Here is a 22,040-nt window from a genome sequence, read left to right on the forward strand (position 1 = left end):
TATTACATCAAGAATCCTACTCCTATCACATCCAGGGCTGCAGCTACATTCTGTTGTTACATCACCTCTTCTACTCCAGTTACATCCAGAGCTGCATCCACATTCTGCTGTTACATGATGTCTTATACACCAGTTACATCCAGAGCTGCATCCACATTCTGCTGTTACATGATGTCTTATACTCCTGTTACATCCAGAGCTGCATCCACATTCTGCTGTTACATGATGTCTTATACTCCTGTTACATCCAGAGCTGCATCCACATTCTGCTGTTACATGATGTCTTATACACCAGTTACATCCAGAGCTGCATCCACATTCTGCTGTTACATGATGTCTTATACACCAGTTACATCCAGAGCTGCATCCACATTCTGCTGTTACATGATGTCTTATACACCAGTTACATCCAGAGCTGCATCCACATTCTGCTGTTACATGATGTCTTATACACCTGTTACATCCAGAGCTGCATCCACATTCTGCTGTTACATGATGTCTTATACTCCTGTTACATCCAGAGCTGCATCCACATTCTGCTGTTACATGATGTCTTATACACCAGTTACATCCAGAGCTGCATCCACATTCTGCTGTTACATGATGTCTTATACTCCTGTTACATCCAGAGCTGCATCCACATTCTGCTGTTACATGATGTCTTATACACCAGTTACATCCAGAGCTGCATCCACATTCTGCTGTTACATGATGTCTTATACTCCTGTTACATCCAGAGCTGCATCCACATTCTGCTGTTACATGATGTCTTATGCTCCTGTTACATCCAGAGCTGCATCCACATTCTGCTGTTATATGATGTCTTATACACCAGTTACATCCAGAGCTGCATCCACATTCTGCTGTTACATGATGTCTTATACACCAGTTACATCCAGAGCTGCATCCACATTCTGCTGTTACATGATGTCTTATACACCAGTTACATCCAGAGCTGCATCCACATTCTGCTGTTACATGATGTCTTATGCTCCTGTTACATCCAGAGCTGCATCCACATTCTGCTGTTACATGATGTCTTATACACCAGTTACATCCAGAGCTGCATCCACATTCTGCTGTTACATGATGTCTTATACACCAGTTACATCCAGAGCTGCATCCACATTCTGCTGTTACATGATGTCTTATACTCCTGTTACATCCAGAGCTGCATCCACATTCTGCTGTTACATGATGTCTTATACACCAGTTACATCCAGAGCTGCATCCACATTCTGCTGTTACATGATGTCTTATACACCAGTTACATCCAGAGCTGCATCCACATTCTGCTGTTACATGATGTCTTATACCCCTGTTACATCCAGAGCTGCATCCACATTCTGCTGTTACATGATGTCTTATGCTCCTGTTACCTCCAGAGCTGCATCTTTATTCTGCTGTTACATGATGTCTTATACCCCTGTTACATCCAGAGCTGCATCCACATTCTGCTGTTACATGATGTCTTATACTCCTGTTACATCCAGAGCTGCATCCACATTCTGCTGTTACATGATGTCTTATACTCCTGTTACATCCAGAGCTGCATCCACATTCTGCTGTTACATGATGTCTTATACTCCTGTTACATCCAGAGCTGCATCCCCATTCTGCTGTTACATGATGTCTTATACTCCTGTTACATCCAGAGCTGCATCCACATTCTGCTGTTACATGATGTCTTATGCTCCTGTTACATCCAGAGCTGCATCCACATTCTGCTGTTACATGATGTCTTATACTCCTGTTACATCCAGAGCTGCATCCACATTCTGCTGTTACATGATGTCTTATACTCCTGTTACATCCAGAGCTGCACCTAAATTCATGTATTATGCTCTAGTCACACCCAGAGCTGTGTCCCTCGTTCTGCACGTATAATAGTCTTATATTCCCTTGTGCGGAGCTGTCACCGGATTCTCCTCTGGAATCTGCTCCATCCTGATCCATTCAGGACAAGTGACCTGGAAGAGCCTCGCTGCAGACTGTGGAGGTAATGGAGTAGGAGGCATCTATAGGGGGGGGGGGGGGGGGGGCACTTATAGGAGGCCGCGGGGCTCTCATCCCTCTCCTGGCTGAGCCGCCTGACCTGCAGTCCCATGTAAGGTCATGTTATAGTCTTCTGTCCATACACTGACCCCCTGCAGAGCTGCAGTGTAAAGCATGGGGGAAGAGCACGAGACCCGGACTGTGAAATATGGATGTACATTCCAGGATTGTACTGAGGTTGTGTCCTCACACTGCTGTGCTCTTGGTTCTGTGCTCTGGACCATTCTACCCCCCAGATACTGCTGTAGTATTAAGCCGGTATCCTACCACAGCTTTTATATGCAGCAGAAGAAGAAGGGGCTGCAGATTGTTTCAGTGCACAGAGCACAGCAGTGTGAGGACACACCACCCAGTGCCCTTGGAGAAGCTATGATTCACAGTCCTGCTTCTACTAACAACATACAGAAAGGCATGATTACATGTCCCTCCAATTTTCAATACAAAACCCTAGCTGCAGAGAGCACAGAACACAGCAGTGTGAGGACACGTCCCTGTACAATCCATATATCACAGTCCAGCTGCTACTACATGACAATGCCTTGTTTTCTGTTGTGTGGATTATAACCCTGCAGAATATCCCAGCACACAAGGGGTTAGGAGCGGCACAGGACTGACGTGGCCTCCAGCGTCCGGCTCCCTCCGTGGCCTGTGGTGACACCTGATCCTGGTGGCTGCGCAGGTTTTACTCGTTTTGGCTGAGAACAGAACAGGAAAATGCAGAAAAGTCCCTTAAAGGGACATTCCATGGACCCCGCCCCTGCTGATGCCGCGGATAAGGGCTCATCGCTCTTCTGCAGTGGAGACTGACACCGGAGGGGACAGGGTAACACTGAGTAATATATATACATTATATCCTTCAGGTGCATGCTGGGTGGAATGTGGGTGCCCCCCCCCCCCCGCATCACAGTAATTGATTGGGCGATGCGATGTGATTGGTGGGTGTATGGTACCCCTCTATATGTACCTGCGCGGTGAGTTATCCCTTCCCCTTCTACTGGTCGCCCCCCCACTGGGCATCAGGTGCCAACAGGTAAAAGCTTAGCCTGAAATCAAGGTCCAAACACTCATGTATTTAGTTCATAGGATGAAGCATTTGACCACTGAGCCACCAGAGATTGGATACTTGGCTATTTGGTCAGCAAAATCCACAATTACTGCAGTAGTCCAAACAGGACACCAGAGACTAGAACTCTTGCCCATTTAGTCCCTGAGGTTTGGACAATTTGATTGTACCTAAGAACTCTTGCCCACTTGGTCACCAGGGATCAAATATTGTACATCAGAAAGGGGTGATTTTTACTTATTTAGTGACCAAGGAATTTTTTTCCAATTTGATAACTGGGAAATTGTTAAATACCCACTTAGCCACCAAAGACAAAGAGATCTTACTCACTTGGTCACTAGCGATCAATCATATGGCTGGCTGCTTGTTCATGTGATCATCAGAGGTCAGCACACTTGTCCATTTAGTCATCAATATTGTCCACTTCCTATCCTTTGTTATCAGAGACAGGAGCTCTTACCTACTAAGTCCTCAGTAACGGAACAGATACATCTTGTCTCGCTACATGTATTCTCCACAGACTTGGGCACTTTTGCTTACTTGGTCACCATTGGTTAAACATCTGGTCATTAAGATGCTTAGTTGGTCAGCAGAGACAGGTAATTTTGCCCATTTAGTCAGGGTTGGAGAACTTTGCCAACGTTGGTGCTGGGAAATTGACACCTAAGAAGAGAACTCTTACTTACTGAGTCACCAGAACCTGAATACTTGCTCCTTAGTCTTTATGAAGTAGAATATTTTTCCAGTTTTTGTTCAGACATGGATACACTGTGATCCAGGAGCTTTGCTTACTTGGTCACCTTGGCGAAAAATATCTACTGTAGTACTGGATACTTGCTCAGTTGGTCATCAATGATCAGTGCTTTTGCCTATTTAGTCACCACGGATTCTACCTTCTACATCGCTAGGACATGGATACGTATTTGGTCACTTGGGAATTGAGCTCTTACCCACCTAGTCAGCAGGAGTTGAACACTTTGCTCTTTATTTCTGTGGAGCAGATACTTTCCCCGTTGTTTTATCCTTAGCGCACGGGCACACCGCGCCTGAACTCTTACCCCCAGGATTTCTAGTGATGGGGCACTTGCTCACTTGGTCACCCAGCATGTAGTCATTGCTGTCCTTTATCAATGTATACTGCATCAGAGGGGTCCTATATTATAGCTTGGGGGATCGGCTGTGGGGGTGGGGTGACCAGTTACCCTACACAGAGGCCCAGGGGTTGGGTGGGGGTCAGAGGGTAACACCTCTGCAACCCCAGATCCTGTATGTTACCCCTCCATAGTTCCCAGCTACAGCTGTAGCCTCATTATGAATCATGAATAGAATGCGAGTGTCGCAGTGAAGACTGACACAAGAAGAGATCATCACTGTAGGTAGCACCCAGCTTTCCCTGATACCAGACAGCAGGTAGCACCCAGCTTTCCCTGATACCAGACAGTAGGTAGCATCCAGCTTTCCCTGATACCAGACAGCAGGTAGCACCCAGCTTTCCCTGATACCAGACAGTAGGTAGCACCCAGCTTTCCCTGATACCAGACAGTAGGTAGCACCCAGCTTTCCCTGATACCAGACAGCAGGTAGCATCCAGCTTTCCCTGATACCGGACAGTAGGTAGCAGCCAGCTTTCCCTGATACCAGACAGTAGGTAGCACCCAGCTTTCCCTGATACCAGACAGCAGGTATCACCCAGCTTTCCCTGATACCAGACAGTAGGTAGCACCCAGCTTTCCCTGATACCAGACAGTAGGTAGCACCCAGCTTTCCCTGATACCAGACAGCAGGTAGCACCCAGCTTTCCCTGATACCAGACAGCAGGTAGCACCCAGCTTTCCCTGATACCAGACAGTAGGTAGCACCCAGCTTTCCCTGATACCAGACAGATCTGTGTACCAGATGTCATCGGTTTTATTAATTCCAGACCCGGATACTGTATAAGACATAACACATCATGTCCTCCATATGAAGCGTCAGCTCTGCGGTTCAGGTGTCAGGAGGAGAGCAGGCGGCAGTAGGACCCAGAGGGCGTCAGAGGGTGTGTGCACAGTGTGGGAGGGGGCTCAGTGTGTACATAGCAGTGCAGCCATATATTGGTGTCTGGCAGGCAGCGCTGCCTCTGGATCTCAGCATCACTCGCCCTCTCCAGGGGATCCATATGGATCAGAGCTCCGGACCTGCCAGCACCTGCCTGTGAGTAGCACCCAGCACCATGCCCAGGGACAGCGTCCAGATCCCTGATGACCAGGACTTCCAGAACTTCAGGTCGGAGTGCGTCTCGGAGGATGGATGGACCCTGACCTACAACAAGTCTGGGATCACCGTGTGGGTGCAGATCCTGGAGGAGGAGAGGGCGCTGCACAAGATCAAGGTGAGGGCACCCATCCCCATCACTACCACGTATCTATAGGGGCTTCAGTCCTTACATTGTATCACTTGTTGTTACAATGTATCTGATTGGTTCTGATTCCCACCACTACTATATATCCATAGATGTGTTCTGTAGGACACCTGCTGTTACTAAGCGTCTGCACAGGAGAGGTTCTGCTACAATGTATCTGCAGGGGGGTTCCACCAGGGCAGGGAGTAGTCGCCTCCTGTTGCTTTCTTTGGGGCTGTTCTTGGAGGACCCCCGGTCAGTGCTGAGGATAGAGTAGAGCAGTAGTATATAGGCCTTGGGTGTGGGAGGTAGGTAGGATACTGGGAGAACAGGTGTATATACAGTAGGTGTGTCTGTCATCCTGGGACAAGGATACGTATGTGACTGTGCGGAAGTATCAGTATGACGCGACTATATGTGTGTATGTATCCATCACTGTGACATGTAATCATATGTATGTGTATGTATGTAGGGGTAAATCACTTCATTGTGTATATGTATGTGCGTGTGGATATGTATAATCAATGGGACAGTTTGTGTGTAATGTATGTATCTGCATGTAAATGTATGTGTGTATGTATGAGATCTATGTATATATAGTATTGTGTCAGTATGGTGTGTGTAGTAATTGTATGTGATGTAAAACTAGATGAGCACACTTGTGAATGTTCAAGTATAACATGTTACATGTGTGTGTATGGCATGAATGTTAGTGCATTTGAATCAGTATGGTATGTGTGTGTGTATGAGTCCATTGTGTAAGTGTGTATCAGTATGGTATGTGTGTGTGCATTAGTCCATTGTGTATGTGTGTATCAGTATGGTATGTGTGTGTGCATTAGTCCATTGTGTATGTGTGTATCAGTATGGTATGTGTGTGCATTAGTCCATTGTGTATGTGTGTATCAGTATGGTATGTGTGTGCATTAGTCCATTGTGTATGTGTGTATCAGTATGGTATGTGTGTGCATTAGTCCATTGTGTATGTGTGTATCAGTATGGTATGTGTGTGCATTAGTCCATTGTGTATGTGTGTATCAGTATGGTATGTGTGTGCATTAGTCCATTGTGTATGTGTGTATCAGTATGGTATGTGTGTGCATTAGTCCATTGTGTATGTGTGTATCAGTATGAGTGAAACGTGTGTATATATTTGTATACATGTGTGAGGTGTATGCTGTGTGTATGTGTATTGTGTGTATGTATGTATGAGTGAAATGTGAATGCATCAGTTTTATATGTGTATGGATCAGTATGATGTGTGAGTGTATATATATATACGTGTGTGTGTGTGTCTATCGGTATCAGTATAACGCGTATGTATGAGTATGATGTGTATGTATGTGTATCGGTATAATGTACCAGTATATGTGTGTATCAGTATAATGTACCAGTATATGTGTGTATCAGTATGATGTACCAGTATATGTGTGTATCAGTATAATGCGTATGTACCAGTATATGTGTGTATCAGTATGATGTACCAGTATATGTGTGTATCAGTATGATGTACCAGTATATGTGTGTATCAGTATAATGCGTATGTACCAGTATATGTGTGTATCAGTATGATGTACCAGTATATGTGTGTATCAGTATAATGTGTATGTACCAGTATATGTGTGTATCGGTATAATGTACCAGTATATGTGTGTATCAGTATAATGCGTATGTACCAGTATATGTGTGTATCAGTATGATGTACCAGTATATGTGTGTATCAGTATGATGTACCAGTATATGTGTGTATCAGTATAATGTACCAGTATATGTGTGTATCAGTATAATGTACCAGTATATGTGTGTATCGGTATAATGTACCAGTATATGTGTGTATCGGTATAATGTACCAGTATATGTGTGTATCAGTATGATGTACCAGTATATGTGTGTATCAGTATAATGCGTATGTACCAGTATATGTGTGTATCAGTATAATGTACCAGTATATGTGTGTATCAGTATGATGTACCAGTATATGTGTGTATCAGTATAATGCGTATGTACCAGTATATGTGTGTATCAGTATGATGTACCAGTATATGTGTGTATCAGTATAATGCGTATGTACCAGTATATGTGTGTATCAGTATGATGTACCAGTATATGTGTGTATCAGTATAATGCGTATGTACCAGTATATGTGTGTATCGGTATAATGTACCAGTATATGTGTGTATCGGTATAATGTACCAGTATATGTGTGTATCGGTATAATGTACCAGTATATGTGTGTATCAGTATAATGCGTATGTACCAGTATATGTGTGTATCAGTATGATGTACCAGTATATGTGTGTATCAGTATAATGCGTATGTACCAGTATATGTGTGTATCGGTATAATGTACCAGTATATGTGTGTATCGGTATAATGTACCAGTATATGTGTGTATCGGTATAATGTACCAGTATATGTGTGTATCAGTATGATGTACCAGTATATGTGTGTATCAGTATAATGCGTATGTACCAGTATATGTGTGTATCAGTATGATGTACCAGTATATGTGTGTATCAGTATAATGCGTATGTACCAGTATATGTGTGTATCAGTATGATGTACCAGTATATGTGTGTATCAGTATAATGCGTATGTACCAGTATATGTGTGTATCGGTATAATGTACCAGTATATGTGTGTATCGGTATAATGTACCAGTATATGTGTGTATCGGTATAATGTACCAGTATATGTGTGTATCAGTATGATGTACCAGTATATGTGTGTATCAGTATAATGCGTATGTACCAGTATATGTGTGTATCAGTATGATGTACCAGTATATGTGTGTATCAGTATAATGCGTATGTACCAGTATATGTGTGTATCAGTATGATGTACCAGTATATGTGTGTATCAGTATAATGCGTATGTACCAGTATATGTGTGTATCGGTATAATGTACCAGTATATGTGTGTATCAGTATAATGTACCAGTATATGTGTGTATTAGTATGATGTGTATGTACCAGTATATGTGTGTATCAGTATGATGTACCAGTATATGTGTGTATCAGTATAATGTGTATGTACCAGTATATGTGTGTATCAGTATGATGTACCAGTATATGTGTGTATCAGTATAATGCGTATGTACCAGTATATGTGTGTATCGGTATAATGTACCAGTATATGTGTGTATCGGTATTATGTACCAGTATATGTGTGTATCAGTATGATGTACCAGTATATGTGTGTATCAGTATAATGCGTATGTACCAGTATATGTGTGTATCAGTATGATGTACCAGTATATGTGTGTATCAGTATAATGTGTATGTACCAGTATATGTGTGTATCAGTATGATGTACCAGTATATGTGTGTATCAGTATAATGCGTATGTACCAGTATATGTGTGTATCGGTATAATGTACCAGTATATGTGTGTATCAGTATAATGTACCAGTATATGTGTGTATTAGTATGATGTGTATGTACCAGTATATGTGTGTATTAGTATGATGTGTATGTACCAGTATATGTGTGTAGATTGTATGTGAGGTCTTGTGTATCTGTGACGTGTGGCACCCGCTGTGCTATCACCACTATTATACCCGCTTGCTCATGCCCTGGCACTCTGTATGGTGAGTGATGTCTGTGTGTCGTGCACTGTACACCCCCAGAGGCAGTGTATGACTCCCCCCATCATCCTCCTCTATTATACATGATGTGGAAGTGACGTGTGAGGCCTGGCAGCGCCTCCTGCTCACCTCTTAGTATGAAGGACATGGGCCATACCGGGTTATAGCTGCTGCAGCGCCCCTTCTGCATGTAGAGGCAGCAGTGAGTGCACAGTGTCTGTAGGCAGCTGTACAGCTCGGGGTCACTCCGAGGTCTGGGGTGATGAGTTCAGCTCGCAGTCATGTGGGGGCGACCGCCAGAATCTGATTTCCTAGCGGCTCCCCGTGACCAGTTGTAAGATGGTAGAGGAAGGGGTTAAGCCCGGCTCACCTGTGCAGGTTTCCAGTGACTTCCCTCTTAGTCACCACTTTCCGTATTTGGAGAAAGTTGGCGCAGAGCTCTGATCCGTGAGCCGCGACCGAGCCGGAGAACAGGAGACAAACCGGTTCTGTCACTTCTTACAAGGAAATGTTCTAACCACAGAAACTTTCCAATAATGTGTCTGCCGCCCGAGGCTCCGGGGTGCTGCCACACAAGGGTGGACAGGTGCCTCTTAGGGTGCTGCCACACGAGACTGGTGCAGGAGGGAGGAGGGTGCCTCTTAGGGTGCTGCCACACGAGACTGGTGCAGGAGGGAGGAGGGTGCCTCTTAGGGTGCTGCCACACGAGACTGGTGCAGGAGGGAGGAGGGTGCCTCTTAGGGTGCTGCCACACGAGACTGGTGCAGGAGGGTGGACAGGCGCGTCTTATGGTGCTGCCACACGAGAATGGCGCAGGAGGGTGGGGGGCGCCTCTCAGGGTGCTGCCACACGAGACTGGCCCAGGAGGGTGGACGGGTGCCTCTTAGGGTGCTGCCACACGAGACTGGCGCAGGAGGGTGGACAGGCGCGTCTTATGGTGCTGCCACACGAGACTGGCGCAGGAGGGTGGACAGGCGCGTCTTATGGTGCTGCCACACGAGACTGGTGCAGGAGGGTGGACAGGCGCGTCTTATGGTGCTGCCACACGAGACTGGCGCAGGAGGGTGCCTCTTAGAGTGCTGTCACACGAGACTGGCGCAGGAGGGTGCCTCTTATGGTGCTGCCACACGAGACTGGCGCAGGAGGGTGCCTCTTAGAGTGCTGTCACACGAGACTGGCGCAGGAGGGTGCCTCTTAGGGTGCTGCCACACGAGAATGGTGCAGGAGGGTGGAGGGCGCCTCTTAGGATGCTGCCACACGAGACTGGTGCAGGAGGGTGGAGGGCGCCTCTTAGGGTGCTGCCACACGAGACTGGTGCAGGAGGATGGAGGGCGCCTCTTAGGGTGCTGCCACACGAGAATGGCGCAGGAGGGTGGAGGGCGCCTCTTAGGGTGCTGCCAAACGAGACTGGTGCAGGAGAGTGGAGGGCGCCTCTTATGGTGCTGCCACACGAGACTGGTGCAGGAGGGTGGACCAGCGCCTCTTAGGGTGCTGCCACACGAGAATGGCGCAGGAGGATGGACCGCCGCATCTTATGGTGCTGCCACACGAGACTGGTGCAGAAGGGTGGACCAGCGCCTCTTAGGGTGCTGCCACACGAGACTGGCACAGGAGGGTGGACAGCCGCCACTTAGGGAATCCTGGCCTAGGGAATCGGATTCTTAATTTGTGCAGCCCTATAGAGGAGACAGCGCTACCCCGGCTATGGTGCTGACCTGCAGTGTAAAGCATGGAGGAGAATGGGCTGTAACATACTGAGGATGAGCAGCTTGGGTAAAGCAGGAGTTGGACTAGATTACCTTAGTCCTGTAATGCAGTCTGTAGGGGGCGCTCTCCCGCTGAAGGAGTGAAGTGGTTCATTATGAGAGGAGTTCCCCTTTAAGCTTCTGGCCGCTCTCCTGGTGGTTTCTATGGTTGCATTGTCCCGGGTGACGGCAGTCAGAGGATAATACTCAGACCCGCAGCCTCGCAGGGAACAGCTGCTGCCGGATAAAGTTAGAACAGATTGTGGAGTATTTCTGGATGCGGAGTAACCTGTGTGGGAAATGTGCGGAAAATAATCATCTGGTCCCGGAGACCAGCGGCGCCACAACGCAGGATGACGCTGCATGACTCAGGACCGGGGGGACTACAAGACCCAGCATGCACTACTGTGACTCAGCTCATGGGAGGATTAGATACACAGGAGAGGATTAGATACATAGCTTAGCAGGTAGTATCACACAGGATAGGATTAGATACACAGCTCAGCAGTCAGTATCACACAGGATAGGATTAGATACACACGCTCAGCAGGCAGTATCACACAGGATAGGATTAGATACACAGCTCAGCAGACTGCATCACACAGGATAGGATTAGATACACAGCTCAGCAGACTGTATCACACAGGATAGGATTAGATACACAGCTCAGCAAACAGTATCACACAGGATAGGATTAGATACACAGCTCAGCAGACTGCATCACACAGGATAGGATTAGATACACAGCTCAACAGACTGTATCACACAGGATAGGATTAGATACACAGCTCAGCAGGCAGTATCACACAGGAGAGGATTAGATACACAGCTCAGCAGTCAGTATCACACATGATAGGATTAGATACACAGCTCAGCAGACAGTATCACACAGGATAGGATTAGATACACAGCTCAGCAGACAGTATCACACAGGATAGGATTAGATACACAGCTCAGCAGACAGTATCACACAGGAGAGGATTAGATACACAGCTCAGCAGTCAGTATCACACATGATAGGATTAGATACACAGCTCAGCAGTCAGTATCACACAGGATAGGATTAGATACACAGCTCAGCAGACAGTATCACACAGGATAGGATTAGATACACACGCTCAGCAGACTGCATCACACAGGATAGGATTAGATACACAGCTCAGCAGACTGTATCACACAGGATAGGATTAGATACACAGCTCAGCAGACAGTATCACACAGGAGAGGATTAGATACACAGCTCAGCAGTCAGTATCACACAGGATAGGATTAGATACACAGCTCAGCAGAAAGTATCACACAGGAGAGGATTAGATACACAGCTCAGCAGACAGTATCACACAGGAGAGGATTAGATACACAGCTCAGCAGACTGTATCACACAGGATAGGATTAGATACACAGCTCAGCAGACTGTATCACACAGGATGGGATTAGATACACCGCTCAGCAGACAGTATCACACAGGATGGGATTAGATACACCGCTCAGCAGACAGTATCACACAGGATGGGATTAGATACACCGCTCAGCAGACAGTATCACACAGGATGGGGTTAGATACACAGCTCAGCAGACAGTATCACACAGGATGGGGTTAGATACACAGCGCAGCAGACAGTATCACACAGGAGAGGATTAGATACACCGCTCAGCAGACAGTATCACACAGGATGGGGTTAGATACACAGCTCAGCAGACAGTATCACACAGGATAGGATTAGATACACCACTCTGCAGACAGTATCACACAGGAGAGGATTAGATACACAGCTCAGCAGTCAGTATCACACAGGATAGGATTAGATACACAGCTCAGCACACAGTATCACACAGGATAGGATTAGATACACAGCTCAGCAGACAGTATCACACAGCATGGGATTAGATACACCACTCAGCAGACAGTATCACACAGGAGAGGATTAGATACACAGCTCAGCAGACAGTATCACACAGGAGAGGATTAGATACACAGCTCAGCAGTCAGTATCACACAGGATAGGATTAGATACACAGCTAAGCAGACTGTATCACACAGGATAGGATTAGATACACAGCTCAGCAGACACATATGGCTTAGATACAGCGACCTTCCCTCCCCCATGTTATAATCTAGAAGAGCGGATAATTCCAGGTCTCCGCACCCATCTTGTTACTTGTCCCACTTACCCTTTAGGGGAGATAGTCTGCAGTGCAGAGCATTATCCATACTGCAGTATCTGGGTGTAACATGGCCCCTATTACAGCTGTGGATATCAGATATACGGCCCCCCATAACATTGTATACAGACCCCCCAGGACCCGGCTGTGCGGTGACTGTATATTCCGGTGTTGTCAGCGCCTCATGTATTATGCAGGAGCTGCTCTCTATATAAAGTGCTACATACATTATAGATGATTATAGAGCAGAGGAGTGTGGGGTACAGCGCAGGCGAGGTCTGTCTAGTGCTGTTATGGCGTGGGGTGTAGTGTGGGGCATGCAGTGTGTTTGTGGTGTGCAGTGAGGCGGAGGTGTAGTGTGGGGTGTGCAGTGAGGCGGAGGTATAGTGTGTGGTGTGCAGTGAGGCGGAGGTACAGTGTGGGGTGTGCAGTGAGGCGGAGGTATAGTGTGTGGTGTGCAGTGAGGCGGAGGTATAGTGTGTGGTGTGCAGTGAGGCGGAGGTATAGTGTGTGGTGTGCAGTGAGGCGGAGGTACAGTGTGGGGTGTGCAGTGAGGCGGAGGTACAGTGTGGGGTGTGCAGTGAGGCGGAGGTATAGTGTGTGGTGTGCAGTGAGGCGGAGGTATAGTGTGTGGTGTGCAGTGAGGCGGAGGTACAGTGTGTGGTGTGCAGTGAGGCGGAGGTACAGTGTGGGGTGTGCAGTGAGGCGGAGGTACAGTGTGGGGTGTGCAGTGAGGCGGAGGTACAGTGTGGGGTGTGCAGTGAGGCGGAGGTATAGTGTGTGGTGTGCAGTGAGGCGGAGGTACAGTGTGGGGTGTGCAGTGAGGCGGAGGTATAGTGTGTGGTGTGCAGTGAGGCGGAGGTACAGTGTGGGGTGTGCAGTGAGGCGGAGGTATAGTGTGGGGTGTGCAGTGAGGCGGAGGTATAGTGTGTGGTGTGCAGTGAGGCGGAGGTACAGTGTGGGGTGTGCAGTGAGGCGGAGGTACAGTGTGGGGTGTGCAGTGAGGCGGAGGTAAAGTGTGTGGTGTGCAGTGAGGCGGAGGTACAGTGTGGGGTGTGCAGTGAGGCGGAGGTATAGTGTGTGGTGTGCAGTGAGGCGGAGGTACAGTGTGGGGTGTGCAGTGAGGCGGAGGTATAGTGTGTGGTGTGCAGTGAGGCGGAGGTACAGTGTGGGGTGTGCAGTGAGGCGGAGGTACAATGTGGGGTGTGCAGTGAGGCGGAGGTACAGTGTGGGGGGTACAGTGTGGGGTGTGCAGTGCGGCGGAGGTACAGTGTGGGGTGTGCAGTGCGGCGGAGGTACAGTGTGGGGTGTGCAGTGCGGCGGAGGTACAGTGTGGGGTGTGCAGTGCGGCGGAGGTACAGTGTGGGGTGTGCAGTGCGGCGGTACAGTGTGGGGTGTGCAGTGCGGCGGAGGTCTAGTGTGGGGTGTGCAGTGCGGCGGAGGTCTAGTGTGGGGTGTGCAGTGCGGCGGAGGTCTAGTGTGGGGTGTGCAGTGCGGCGGAGGTCTAGTGTGGGGTGTGCAGTGCGGTTGTGGTCTGGGGCGTGCAGTTAAGGTGTGCAGTGTGGCGAAGGTGGGGGGTGTGCAGTGGGGTGTGGTGTGGGATATGCAGTGCGGTGTAGGTGAACTGTGTGGTGTGCAGTATGTTTGCGGTGTGCAGCTGCGGTAAGAGGTGCAGTGTGGTTGCGATGTTGGGCTTGCAGTGCAGTTGAGGAGAGCAGTGCGGCTGTGGCGTAGTGAGGGGTGTGTGGTTGCTGCCTGGAGCGTGCTGTGCGGCTGCAGGAGGGATGTAGTGTGGGGTATGCAGTGGAGCTGAGGCAAGGGGTGTTGTGTGGTTGTGATGTGGGGCTTGCAGTGCAGTGTGGTGTAGTGAGATGTGCAGTGAAGTTGTGGCGTGGGACGTGCAGTGCGGTAGATGTGTAGTTTGTTGTGTGCAATGCTGTTGTGGCGTGCAGTGCGGTAGAGGTGTATTACGAGGTGTGTAGTGCAGTTGAGGCGTGTGGTTGCAGTGCGGGGCTTTCAGAACGGCTGTAGTATGGGGTGTGCAGTTGCGGTGTGGGGTGTGCAGTGTGGCAGAGTTGTAGTATGGGGCACGCAGTGTGGCGGAGGTGTAGTATGAGGTGCACAGTGCTGTTGCGGTGTGTGCAGTGCGGCTGTAGTTTGGGGCGCGCAGTGTGCTGGAGGTGTAGTATGGGGTGTGCAGTGCGGCTGTCGTTTTGGGGCGCGCAGTGTAGGGGGAGTTGTAGTATGGGGTGTGCAGTGGGTTGTGCAGTGTGGCGGAGGTTTAGTATGGGGTGTGCAGTGCAGTGGGGCTGTAGTTTGAGGTGGCGGTGTAGTGTGGGCATGCAGTGCGGCGGAGGTGTGGGGCGTGCAGTGCGGCTGTAGTTTGGGGCGTGCAGTATGGTGGAGGTGTAGTATGGGGTGTGCAGTGCGGCTGTAGTTTTGGGGCGTGCAGTGTGGCAGAGGTGTAGTATGGGGGTGTGCAGTGCAGCTGTAGTTTTGGGCACGCAGTGTGGTGGAGGTGTAGTATGGGGTGTGCAGTGCGGCTGTAGTTTTGGGCACTCTGTGTGGTGGAGGTGCAGTTTGGAGCGTGCAGTGTGGTGGAGGTGTAGTATGGGGTGTGCAGTGCGGCTGTAGTTTTAGGCACTCTGTGTGGTGGAGGTGCAGTTTGGGGCGTGCAGTGTGGTGGAGGTGTAGTATGGGGGTGTGCAGTGCAGTTGTAGTTTTGGGCACGCTGTGTGGCGGAGGTGCAGTTTGTGGTGCGTAGTGCGGTTGTGGGGTGTGCAGTGCGGCTGTAGTTTTGGGCGCGCAGTGTGGTGGAGCTGGATATCCTCCATCTGTAATGTATCTGACATCCTCTGTGTCGGGAATATTCCAGACTCCATCCTGCAGGGATTAAGTGCAGAGTTAACCCCTTGCTGTACGTGGATGTGGGCCTGGAGGTGTGGCCTAAGCCGTGGTGCTTTATAATAACTTATAATAACTTGTCTGCTCTGATGTCAGCAGAGAAGGGGTTAATTCTCAAGGACTCGTCAGTGTTTACTCAAGGCTGAAGAAGGAGGCGCAAATCACAGGGGTCAACCCGACTCCACACGGACATCAAGGACACAACGTGTAATAATGGCGCAATTGTGGGGGGTTCTGAGACCCCCACAGTGCCCAGAGCTCGGAGGGTCTTGTACCTGAGACCCCCACAGTGTCCAGAGCTAGGAGGGTCCGGTACCTGAGACCCCCACAGTGTCCAGAGCTAGGAAGGTCCGGTACCTGAGACCCCCAGAGTGTTTAAAGCTAGGAAGGTCCGGTACCTGAGACCCCCACAGTGTCCAGAGCTAAGAGGATCCGGCACCTGAGACCCCCACAGTGTCCAGAGCTGAGAGGGTCCGGTACCTGAGACCCCCACAGTGTACAGAGCTAGGAGGGTCCAGCACCTGAGACCACCACAGTGTCCAGAGCTAGGAGGGTCCGGCACCTGAGACCCCTACAGTGCCCAGATCTAGGAGGGTCCTGTACCTGAGACCCCCCACAGTATCTAGAGCTGAGAGGGTCCGGTACCTCAGACCCCCACAGTGTACAGAGCTAGGAGGGTCCGGCACCTGAGACCCCTATAGTGCCCAGATCTAAGAGGGTCCTGTACCTGAGACCCCCCACAGTATCTAGAGCTAGGAGGATCCAGCACCTGAGACCCCCACAGTGTCCAGAGCTAGGAGGGTCCGGTACCTGAGACCACCACAGTGTCTAGAGCTAGGAGGGTCCGGCACCTGAGACCCCCACAGTGTCCAGAGCTAGGAGGGTCCGGCACCTGAGATCCCCACAGTGTCCAAAGCTAAGAGGGTCCAGTACCTGAGACCCCCACAGAGTCCAGAGCTAAGAGGGTCCGGCACCTGAGACCCCCACAGTGTCCAGTAGTTAAGGTGGTGAGGAGGGCTGCATATTGCGGGGTCTCCAGGCTGCGGGGGTCCTCTGCGGGGGTCCTGGCAGTGATTCCTCTGCTCTCGCAGTCTCCCCCGCATCATGGTCCATGTGACTCAGGGAGATAACAATCTGTGTCCTAGTTAGATAATGCACCCGGCCCCCCGGGGGTCTCCGCTGTGATAGATGCAGTGCGGGGGGATCTGCAGCATCCACACCAACACCTCCGCAGCACACGTAGGGTTAAGTGCTTCCCTGTCCTCAGCATAGCCGTTGCCTAGCAACACAGAGCATCTCTATCCCTGCCCGGCAACAACCTATCCACAGGGACAGGGGGCAGTGCCAACACCGGGCACCGGTGCCATCCACCTAACCAGGGGGCAGTGCCAACACTGGGCACCGGTGCCATCCGCCTAACCAGGGGGCAGTGCCAACACCGGGCACCGGTGCCATCCACCTAACCAGGGGGCAGTGCCAACACCGGGCACCGGTGCCATCCACCTAACCAGGGGGCAGTGCCAACACCGGGCACCAGTGCCATCCACCTAACCAGGGGGCAGTGCCAACACCGGGCACCGGTGCCATCCACCTAACCAGGGGGCAGTGCCAACACTGGGCACCGGTGCCATCCACCTAACCAGGGGGCAGTGCCAACACTGGGCACCGGTGCCATCCGCCTAACCAGGGGGCAGTGCCAACACCGGGCACCGGTGCCATCCACCTAACCAGGGGGCAGTGCCAACACCGGGCACCGGTGCCATCCACCTAACCAGGGGGCAGTGCCAACACCGGGCACCAGTGCCATCCACCTAACCAGGGGGCAGTGCCAACACCGGGCACCGGTGCCATCCACCTAACCAGGGGGCAGTGCCAACACTGGGCACAGGTGCCATCCGCCTAACCAGGGGGCAGTGCCAACACTCGGCACAGGTGCCATCCGCCTAACCAGGGGGCAGTGCCAACACTGGGCACAGGTGCCATCCGCCTAACCAGGGGGCAGTGCCAACACTGGGCACAGGTGCCATCCGCCTAACCAGGGGGCAGTGCCAACACTGGGCACAGGGGCCATCCGCCTAACCAGGGGGCAGTGCCAACACTCGGCACAGGTGCCATCCGCCTAACCAGGGGGCAGTGCCAACACCAGGTACTGGTGCCATCCGCCTAACCAGGGGGAAACACCATAAAGGGGCCCTTGGCCCAACATCTGTGCCTACTTTAGCTGAAGTTCTGGAGGGATATCTCAGGAATATGGTGCCTGGTGCCCGCTGCAGTATGGAGACTGTTTTCTGGGCGTCACCCGGCAGCTTTGTCTCTTTTAGCTTTTACTGAAATTATTAAAGTTTGTACAGGAGGAACATCCCTCATCAGTGTGGAAGGATACATTCAGCACAATATAAACGGTGCAATTTACTAGGGATGGTAATAACTGCTGCCAGGAGGGGGAGAGGACTGACTGACAGAGGGACAAGGACAATGCTGGGAAACCTAAAGGCACTATTCAGCTACTGCTGAAAGGAATGGAAGGGGTTACTATCTAGGACCTTCTAGGGACTACAGCTACTGCTGCAAAAGGGGGAAGGAAACTGACTGGTTAATTACTGGGGACTATAGAAACTTCTGCCATGGGGGGGGGGGGGGCACTGAGGGGGAACTTGCTGCGGACCGTAGTTACTGCTCGTTGTAGTGGGAAATCATTAGCTTCTACTTACTGAGACTACATATACAACTGCTAGAGGGGGAAGGAGACTGACTATGGACTTACTTCACTGTCTACAGCTTTTAGAAGGGGAAGAAAACTGACTTAAGAACTTACCGCCAACTATATATACAACTACTAGAGGGAGAGATTGTCTGGGAAATTACTGTGACTATAGATACAACTGCTAGAGGGAGAATCAGACTTGGGACTTTACTGGTGACTATATATACAGCTGCTAGAGGGGGAAGGAGACTGACTACAAACTTACTGGCAACTAAATATACAACTAGAAGTGGGAGGAGACTGACTAAGAACTTGCTGGCAACTGTATGTACAACTACTAGAAGGGGAAGGAGACTTATTATGGACTTCCTGCAACTGTATATACAACTGTTAGAGGGAGAAGCAGACTCAGGACTTACTGGTGACTATATATACAACTGCTAGAGGTGGAAGGAGACTGACTACGAACTTACTCATGACTATATATACAACTGCTAAAGGGAGAAGGAGACTACCTGGGAACCTACAGGCAACTATTTATACAAATACTAGAAGGGGAAGGAGACTGACTGGGAACTTATAGGCAACTATATATACAAATACTAGAAGGGGAAGGAGACTGACTGGGAACTTTTTGTGAGAAGGAGACTATATGTACAACTACTAGAGGGGAAAGAGATTAGGGCCTCACTGAGGACTACATATACAACTGCTAGAGGGGGAAGGTGATGGATAGGACCCAGTAGGTATCATGTACATGTAAGGGGTTCTGGAGGTTGTGTAACAGCCCGGCACTAATGGATATCCCCTTTATTCCCAGATCCACTGCTCTGCTCATATTCTAGAATAAATGTTCCTCCCTCCCTTAATAACACATATACAGGACTGGGGCCCCTGATGCTGTAATGTCAGTCCCTGGTGGGACCATATTAGGATGTTACAGAGTTTCTGGGGGGAAGATAGTATATTGGGGGCACATACATTGGATATACAGGAGCCGTGTATGAAGATGTCGCCCCCTCATCACGCGGAGCCCTGTCACATCCCAGGCCTGTGTCTGGGAGATTGTCGTCACAAAATGGGATTTCCAGGGAAATAAAAATGTCCTCCAGCGTCCAGTGTCTGACTACATCACAGGAGACGCTGTCACAGCAACCAGGCGCGAAAAGGGGTTTATTATTAGTCATAGTGGCAGCTAAAACCAAGCCAGAACAGAATAGATGGAGGATAGGAGTAGTACTGTGCTGTGTCCATATATACAGGATAGGAGTAGTAGTACTGTGTGGTGTCCATATATACAGGATAGGAGTAGTAGTACTGTGCTGTGTCCATATATACAGGATAGGAGTAGTAGTACTGTGCTGTGCCCATATATACAGGATAGGAGTAGTAGTACTGTGCTGTGTCCATATATACAGGATAGGAGTAGTAGTACTGTGCTGTGCCCATATATACAGGATAGGAGTAGTAGTACTGTGCTGTGCCCATATATACAGGATAGGAGTAGTAGTACTGTGCTGTGTCCATATATACAGGATAGGAGTAGTAGTACTGTGCTGTGTCCATATATACAGGATAGGAGTAGTAGTACTGTGTGGTGTCCATATATACAGGATAGGAGTAGTAGTACTGTGCTGTGTCCTTATATACAGGATAGGAGTAGTAGTAGATATATGTGCTGTGCCCATATATACAGGATAGGAGTAGTAGTACTGTGCAGTGCCCATGTATACAGGATAGGAGTAGTAGTACTGTGCTGTGCCCATATATACAGGATAGGAGTAGTAGTACTGTGTGGTGTCCATATATACAGGATAGGAGTAGTAGTACTGTGCTGTGTCCTTATATACAGGATAGGAGTAGTAGTAGATATATGTGCTGTGCCCATATATACAGGATAGGAGTAGTAGTACTGTGCAGTGCCCATGTATACAGGATAGGAGTAGTAGTACTGTGCTGTGCCCATATATAGAGGATAGGAGTAGTAGTCCTGTGCTGTGCACATATATACAGGATAGGAGTAGTAGTACTGTGCTGTGCCCATATATACAGGATAGGAGTAGTAGTACTGTGCTGTGTCCATATATACAGGATAGGAGTAGTAGTACTGTGCTGTGCCCATATATACAGGGTAGGAGTAGTAGTACTGTGCTGTGCCCATATATACAGGGTAGGAGTAGTAGTACTGTGCTGTGCCCATATATACAGGATAGGAGTAGTAGTACTGTGTGGTGTCCATATATACAGGATAGGAGTAGTAGTACTGTGCTGTGTCCATATATACAGGATAGGAGTAGTAGTACTGAGCTGTGCCCATATATACAGGATAGGAGTAGTAGTACTGTGCTGTGCTCATATATACAGGATAGGAGTAGTAGTCTACAGTTGGGATTCTGTTCCTTCTAGAATATACATTGTGACAAAGTCACTATTGAATTGGAGAGAAAATGAGTGTTCATGTGTATTACAGCGACCACAATGTGCATTAGGTCACACTGGAAGCTGTTCTCCATGTGTTGGTCTCTGGGAAGACCTGGTACAGGACTCTAATTGCTGGAGTGGGGACAGAAGTGTGATCCCTGCTCCAGACCAAAGCTTCCACATTACAATGAGTCTAACAATGCACCAGGTGTGCAATCCCTTAAAGGAAACCTACCACTGCCCGCATGATGAAATCATGCAAGCAGACCACCCGGTAGGCTACTTAATGCTGATGCCGGCACATAGTTTAGTTAGGCTCGGCAAACTTTAGTTGAGCTAAAAAAAACGTTTAGCTTTAATCCCACATCATGTCATTAGGCTTCCTGAAAGTCATGCTTGATGGTAAGAGGGCTGTGCTAAGAGGCAGTATTTCCTTATCTCATCCTGGAAAATGTATTTCCATAGTTCCCAAAATCCGTTAGTGGAGCATCAATGGCTGACAAATAGTCAAGCTGGCCTTAGTTATCCTGACCATTGTCTATGTATACATTATTAGGGTAGTTCTAGGGTGAGCGCACTTAGAGAGGTGACCTATAGATAGTGGCGCAGCCCCTGTATACCTTCCTCTGTGTAATATAGATCTGGATCTGCGGGTCTTTCTTTAGTCTGTGTAATCTGAGGATTACTGATCATTGTGCTAATCTGTCAAACTGATCTGTATAATCCCGTCTTCTGGAGCTGTTTAATCTTACCTAGAGTTTGCACAAAACTATAAACTGCATTTATATTATAGCTGTAATCCGTAAAATAGTTCACCTGAGCCGCCAAGTGTGATATAGGATTAGAGCCCCAGAGCTGCAGCAGGTGGTAAATGTCCCCAAGAGTCTATGTGATAATGACCACATCCTGTCTTATGTTATCTCTGCAGTGCTGATAGTATATAGGATCTCTCTATACTGTGATTATATGTATAGTGACCACATCCTGTATTATCTGATCTCTGCAGTGCTGATAGTATATAG

At 49.0% G+C, this 22,040-nt stretch overlaps 1 protein-coding gene across 1 annotated transcript in view; it reads left to right on the forward strand.

Moving 5' to 3' along the window:
• The first annotated feature begins 5,178 nt into the window (after nt 1–5,178).
• STARD10 (StAR related lipid transfer domain containing 10) overlaps nt 5,179–22,040 on the forward strand; it is a 36,980-nt gene continuing 20,118 nt past the window's right edge. Inside the window, exon 1 of the mRNA XM_072133781.1 lies at nt 5,179–5,486. Coding sequence (XP_071989882.1) covers nt 5,328–5,486 — 159 coding nt within the window. The 5' untranslated portion in view covers nt 5,179–5,327. The remainder of the gene's footprint in view (nt 5,487–22,040) is intronic.

This window comes from Engystomops pustulosus, chromosome 2 (genome assembly GCF_040894005.1).
Source record: "Engystomops pustulosus chromosome 2, aEngPut4.maternal, whole genome shotgun sequence".
NCBI lineage: Eukaryota > Metazoa > Chordata > Amphibia > Anura > Leptodactylidae > Engystomops > Engystomops pustulosus.